The following is a 7554-nucleotide window of genomic DNA, read 5'->3' as shown; positions in this document are numbered from 1 at the left end:
GTCTAAAAAACCGGTTCCAACGGCTATATTACCGTTGGAACCGGTTCCAACGGCTAGTTTGACTTTTGTTTGACCCTTCAAAAAAAACCCGTCGGAACCAGTTTTTCCAGGTACGAACCGAACCGGTTCCAATTAAGAACCGGGTTGGAACTGATACTGACATACAAATAGGAGAACCGGGTATGATTTTCGGGTACAAAAATACCCAAACCAGGTATTGTACCAACCAGGTTGGAACTGGAACCGGTTCCGGTTCGGTTCCACCAGTTAGGTTCCGGAACCGGTTTTTTTGTGCACGTCTACTTTGAACTTCTTTCTTGTAACAACAAATCTTTTTTATTCATTAAAAGATGGTGTTCACATTGATATTCGGTCAAAATTGACTAAGAGTCCATCCCCTTTTTCCGTGATAACGTGAAAAGACTCAATTCATTCATTTTTCTCTCAACGAATGTAGAAGTAACGGATAACAAGTAGTGACACTAGCCCTTTTGGGATAACAAAACAAAGTCATTTACAATTAACATTCATATATATATATATATATATATAGATCGTGATGTCATAACATTACTAAACATCATAGTAGCTCTATAGCTTCATGCGCTTGGAAACCAAAAGTATAAAATGTAAATGAGTCCCCGCTGTGTAGCTCAGTTGGTTAAGGAGGCGTAAGACTTGGAACAATAACCTAGAGGTGGTGGGTTCGAAACCGATCCTAAGTGCCAATCGTCTTGCCGCTGAGTGAGGCTGATTTACCTCTCACGTGATGGACCTGGGACGGTCTAGCGTGGGCCGGTTTGCGTGTCCGGAACAACACGTTTTGTAACAATAAAATGTAAATGATATAAACACATATTGGTTGTCAAGACACATCTTTTATGTGTTTGATCACTTTACATAAACAACTTTAATGCAGTTTGGCCTACTGTAAAAATACTACCACCCAAGCCCACAGAGGAGACCTAGATCCGTTAATTCTATAAATTTTCCCTCCTATTTATCCTAAGAACAAAATGTCATAATTGTAAAGCCCAAATGAACAGCTTGGATTGCCTATATATTTGGTGAACCTGATTTCAAAGTTTTCATAGCCTACCACTCTTAAGAATATTTTAATATGGAAACTTCCATTTCTTCTTCACTCTTACCATCGATTGGTGTGGATGTTAGTAGCAACAAGCAAGATGTTATACGCCACACTGTGAATTTTAGTGCTAGCATGTGGGGGGAGCAGTTTCTTACACCTGATGAGGTTTTTCTGTCACTACATGATTGCTTAATTAATTGTTCATTTATAATAAGAAACATTTATAATAAGAAAATCATCTTTAAATTAAGTTATTTTTTAGGTGCAACTAGAAGATTTAGTGATGGAGAAACAAGTTATTGAAGAGCTTAAAGAAAAAGTAAGAAAAGAGCTAATTGTCAAAGCTTCTTCAAATGCATCGATGCTACATAAGAAGTTGATGGAACTTATAGACGCAATCCAACGCCTAGGCGTTGCATATCATTTCGAAGAGGAGATCGGGGAAGCCTTGCAACATATCTATGTTACGTATGGCGAAAAATGGACCGATCAAAATAACCTACAGAGTATCTCTCTTTGGTTCCGACTCCTTCGACAACAAGGCTTCAATGTTTCATCAGGTATATATGTAGTTACAAGTTTATTAATGCCTCTTAACTTCTTCTCAACAATACTTGAACATGATATGATATCTCACACCTCCAATAAGATAACTATCGATATCACTACATAAAAGGTAAGAAGCTTAATGTCAATATGTATGGATCCGTTTTCTCCTTTATATATTTTAATAAACATCAAACCATGGGCGTACTCTTTGATCATGGGGTCTACCGCTTCGATGGAAAAAAAATATATAGTGCTATATATAAGTTAAAATTCCGATTGACCCCTAATAAATTTTAACAGCTACCCCAGTGAAATTTCAAGACAAAGAAAAAATAAAGTAGAAATTTATAATTTTACAAATATAAATCTAATATAAATAATGAAGCACAATTAAACGCTCGTATAATTTTATAAACGTCTAATATAAATATTTAAACCCACAAATATACCAATAAGAAAACTAAATCCATGTGATGTGAATAGTTAAATATTTTAAGCCCATGTGATTTGTTTTTCTATATTTCCTTTCTGAATAGCAACTCGTACACTTTTCCTACTCCTAAACTACACCAAAAGAATAATCCACCGCCATATCAGGATTTTAAATCTTTAACACCCAGTCTCACACCCGGTTAAGGCTGGAATTGTTTAAACCTAAATAATTAGGTTCCAAGTGAAATATAATGTGTCAGATTTTGCCATATATGATGATGAACATCTAGTGAAATACGATGGCTAACTATGTATATATATATCTTCTCAATTATGTTAAATTTTATCTTTATATTTATTTATTTTTTAATATATTTTTAGGCTTTTGTCACTAGATTATTGTTCATTTGTTTTGTGGATTATATTATTGATTACTTGATGGTAATTTGTTAATGCTTGATTATTTAAATTTTACTGGGTATTAATAGTAAATAAAGTACTAGATTAAGCTTTAAGCATTAGGATATAGCATATACAACAATAAACTCATACAAACCGACATATCATTGGCACATCATATTTCAAATTTTTCTCAAAAATATCATTTTCATCCACAACAACAAACCTCCACAAACCTTATTAGAATTAAATGTGTATATGTATAATATATATGTGTGTGCACGTGAGAGGGGGTGTCACATCACAAGTTCATTGAAAGTTGTTGTAGATGTGTGTGCATGTGAGAATGTGCGTGTATGTATGTGAGAGTGGGTGTCACATCACAAGGAAAAGAACTTCCCACATAAAACCTTAACTCCACAACAAGAGATTTGTGTCCTCCAAAGTTTGCATATTTCTATATAGATTCAAACCTAAGGAATAAGAGCTTGTAGATGCTCTTAGTGAACGTCTGTTTCTTTCATGTGTACTTTAGAAAATATAATTCGGTTTACCTCCTTTAATGTGACGTGACCCGACTGGTTTATAACCAACTGTTTTTTTTATCGTACAACCGACACCCAAAATATTTTTGACCATGTAAGATGATTTTTCTACATCGAAAACTCATTAATTCCTTTTGTCCTAGCTGGGACTTAGAACCCACAACACATGGTTGGAGGGGTACTATTGCCATCAAAGAGCTACACTAGTTTCCTGGTGTTTCTCTCATGTAGGGCTGTTCAAAACCGGATATCCGAATTTTCGGATATCCGAATTTTCGGATATCCGAAACCGGATATCCGAATCTTTCAGATAGTGAAAATCACTATCCGAATCCGAAACTTCGGATATCCAAAATTTCGGATATCCGAACCTCGGGTATCCGAATATCCGAAAAAGGAAAAAAAACTTGTTTTAATAATAAAAACCATACAATATTATCAATTCAAGTTTCCAAATCCAAATAAATCAAACATACAACAAATCAAGTTTCCAAATCCAAGAATGCAAGTTCCCAAATCCAACCTGAAAGGGACTGAAGGAGTGACGGTGGCTGGAGACGGGTGGCGACAGTGGAGACGACAGCCAACGATGGTGCCTGGAGGAGACGGATGGTGGTGGTTTCCGGCTAGAGGAGACGGACAGTGGTGGTGGCTAGAGGAGACGGCTGATTGTGGTGGCTGCCGGCTGGAGGAGACAGACGGTGGGGATGGCTGGAGGAGACGGTGGTGGTGGCTGAAGTGAAGAGGAGAAGAGAAGAATGGCAGAAGAGAAGAGGAGAAGAGAAGAATGGCAGAAGAGAAGAGGAGAAGAGATGAATGATGTTATGTTAGGGTTTTGTTATTATGTTTTATATTAAATAAAATTAAAATATCGGATAGTTCGGATATCCGAAAAATCTAAAAACTGATATCCGAATCCGAATCCGAATTTTCGGATATCCGGGATTCGGATATCCAAATTTTCGGATATCCGAAAATTCGGATAGTTCGGATACTGATAGTCAGATAATTCGGATTCGGATTCGGATTCGGATTCGGATTCAGATAGTTTTGAACACCCTTACTCTCATGTGGGACTCTAGCACTAATATGAGGGTTGCATGTTTCAGGAATATTCAAGAACCATATGGATGATAAGGGAAATTTTAAGGAATCTTTATGTGAAGATGCTCAAGGAATGCTTGCTTTGTACGAAGCATCATATATGAGGGTGGAAGGTGAAAAGGTACTAGATGATGCCCTTGAGTTCACCAAAACTCACCTTGCTATCATAGCAAAGGATCCTTCTTGTGGCTCTTTATTAAGAACCCAAATACAACAAGCGCTAAAGCAACCACTCCGGAAAAGGTTGCCAAGGATAGAGGCCGTACATTACATGCCTATTTATCAACAAGAAGCTTCTCACAATGAGGTCCTTTTGAAGCTTGCAAAGTTGGATTTTAATCTGCTTCAATCAATGCATAAGGAGGAACTTAGACAACTTTGCAAGTACGTAATACTAACAACGCATGTTTATTCGTTAATAAATAATCTTTAACTTAATCAAGCTACGCAAACATACTAATCCGTTATAGAGTGTTTCAATATGTCTAATAACTCGTATTAATTTGTTTTAGATGGTGGAAGGACTTGGACATGCAACAAAAACTACCATATGTTCGAGACAGGTTGATAGAAGGCTATTTCTGGATACTAGGAGTCTATTACGAACCTCACCATTCTCGTACACGAATTTTCCTATTGAAAACTTCTATGTGGTTGATCGTTTTGGATGACACCTATGATAATTATGGTACTTATGAAGAACTCAAAATCTTTACCGATGCTGTTGAGAGGTGCACAATATGCATTAAATAATCCTTTATATATATATATATATATATTAAAGTATACCCTCTAGATTAATTGTTTTGTATAATCTTTTCTTGTTAATTGAATATTAACCAGATGGTCAATGAGCTACATTGATACACTTCCAGAATATATGAAACTAATATATCAAGAACTTTTGAGTCATCACCAAGAAATGGAGGAAGAACTTGAAAAGGAAGGAAAAGCATACCAGATTCCCTATGTGATTGAGATGGTATATTAATTATATTATAAATGTTAGTTTTGTCTAACTAGACAAATAAATTATGATTGTACCATCCACTCATTTGGTGATACAGGCTAAGGATATTATTCAAAACAACCTATTAGAAGCTAAATGGTTAAAAGAGGGGTATATGCCAAGTCTGGAAGAGTACATATCTGTTTCAATGAAGACTTGTACTTATGGTGTGATGATAGCGAGAGCTTATGTTGGTAGGTCTGATAATTTGGTCAATGAGGATACCTTTAAGTGGGTCGGCACATATCCTCCTATTGTTAAAGCCGCGTGTTTGGTTTTAAGACTAATGGATGACGTTACCACACACGAGGTACTAAACACATAAATTAGACATACAACTATTCTAGTTACAAAATGTTTACGCTACAACAGAGCGCACAATAACTCTACTTATGTCATACAACTACTCTGGTCATATGTTGAGTTCAAAAAAAAAATTATAGTTGCATAACTACTCTATTTGTAAATATAATTACTATATTTGATATAAAACAAAAATTGAATGAGATATTACTGAACGGTTATACCATTCAATTAATTACTCAATAACATTTACATAATTCTCTACTTGCGTATATAAGTTCTCTCTTTGATAAAAAAACAAAAATCAAATTAAACAAAGGAAAATTCCCAAAATAAGCATTTATGAAAACGTTTTTCAGGTTTTAGATGTCATTTGTAAGAAATTCCCAAAATAGGTATTATAAACTAATCGTGACGAGTAGTTTATGATTACACATGAGTAGTTTGTAGAACCAGTTAAAACTTGTCATGTGCCCTTAAACTAACCGTAACGTGCATGTTCACTAATCATTTACTCGTCACGACTAAATAAGTTTCATGCCTCATAATCAATGCCCACGAGTAATACATAAGTCCTTTAGTCGCGAAACTAGTTTTACCTGGTTTACATTCCCTACACTAATAGTTTATTAGTAGTTAACTCGCCGCGACTAGTTTAACCTTATGAATTACTCGTGGGCGTTGATTACAAGACATATAACTTATTTAGTCGTGACGAGTAAATGGTTAGTAAATCTTCTCGTTACGGTTAGTTTAAAGACACATTTTTAATTGGTTATACAAACTACTCGTCACGACTAGATTATAATACCTATTTTGGAAATTTCTTGCAAATGGCACCTAAAACCTGAAAAACGTTTTCATAAACGCTTATTTTGAGAATTTTCCCATGAAACAATACTAAATGATGATAAGATTCAATTACTCAGTAACTAACCGTCTCTTTAAACCATTGATGCTGCACCATTAATATTACTCAGTTTCTTCAAGTGTTCAATTGATTTCGCACCGATTAACAGGACTTGTATTATTCAGCTGATTTGGCGCGCTTTGTTAATTCAATTCATCGAGTCCTTAATCTGCAATTGATTAGATGACTTATTGCCACCAATCTCTACTCATCTTCATGATCTCCAATTAGGATGGTGATACAAATGCTTATAATGTGAAATGATTTATTCAGGAGGAACAAGAAAGAGGTCATGTTGCTTCAAGCATTGAATGCTATCAGAAGGAAACTGGTGCGTCCGAGAAAGAAGCGTGCAAATTTATATCAAATAAAGTTGAAGATGCATGGAAAGTTATAAATAGAGACTCGCTCAGGCCAACCGAAATCCCATTCCCTCTACTTACACCGATAATCAACTATGCGCGTGCGTGTGATATCCTTTATAAAGTCAACGACGGCTACACACATGCCGGCAAAGAAACTATAAATCACATCAAATCTATCTTGGTCCACCCTGTACCTACTGAAGATTCAAGATCAAATACATGATGGTTGTTGGTGTTTAAAAATATCATTGCTATACTTTATGTTTCACTAGTTTGTTGCATGTGTGATAGGGTATAAATCCGGCCATACGTATAGTATGTTGTTTGTTCCCAGGTAAACACATAGAATATGTAATCTACTTGTGTTTTGATATAGTTTTTTGGTAATGCAATTGTCGTTTTAATTTATGCTAATGAGTAATGAGTGATAGTTGATTCAATTCTAGATCAACCTGTTACCTATAAATACACAAAATAACCGGGTTACTAGGCTAAAATATAACTAAAAAAGAATTTGATTTGTTTCTATTACTCATAAGGCTTAGAATTCAAGAAATATTATCCATGCTTAACATTTGATATGTGTTTATTGATGTGATTGTATTTTTTTTTCCTACGAATTCAGTTGTAGAAAAACATCTCTTTTTCTAGTAGTGCTAGTGTATATTGTGTTTTATCTTGTTCGTTTTGTGTGAGGTAATTGTGCGTCCTAGATTGTTTGACTAATAGCTAACATAGAATACCCTATGGATTGATTGGGAGTTGGATTGCAAGGGTTCATGTCGGGGCTTAGGCCTCACGCACCCGCCCCACATACCCGGTTGTTCTTGTGTGAAGATCCCATGTGT

At 35.4% G+C, this 7554-nt stretch overlaps 1 protein-coding gene across 1 annotated transcript; it reads left to right on the top strand.

Annotated features, from left to right (window-relative positions):
• Nucleotides 1-983: 983 nt before the first annotated feature.
• LOC143563559 ((E)-beta-farnesene synthase-like) lies at nt 984-7025 on the top strand. Its single transcript, XM_077051073.1, has 7 exons — nt 984-1255; nt 1353-1650; nt 4125-4503; nt 4632-4850; nt 4963-5101; nt 5187-5438; nt 6615-7025. The coding sequence occupies exons 1-7, from the start codon at nt 1121-1123 to the stop codon at nt 6927-6929; spliced, it is 1737 nt and encodes a 578-aa protein (XP_076907188.1). The 5' UTR covers nt 984-1120; the 3' UTR covers nt 6930-7025.
• Nucleotides 7026-7554: the final 529 nt, after the last annotated feature.

The sequence above is a fragment of the Bidens hawaiensis genome, unplaced genomic scaffold (assembly GCF_021521415.1).
Source record: "Bidens hawaiensis isolate Kalapana, Puna unplaced genomic scaffold, B.hawaiensis_p1.1 tig00021498_1, whole genome shotgun sequence".
NCBI classification, from domain to species: Eukaryota; Viridiplantae; Streptophyta; class Magnoliopsida; order Asterales; family Asteraceae; genus Bidens; species Bidens hawaiensis.
The sequence above is the reverse complement of the archived record's forward strand: the minus strand, read 5'-3'. Positions and strand labels throughout refer to the sequence as shown.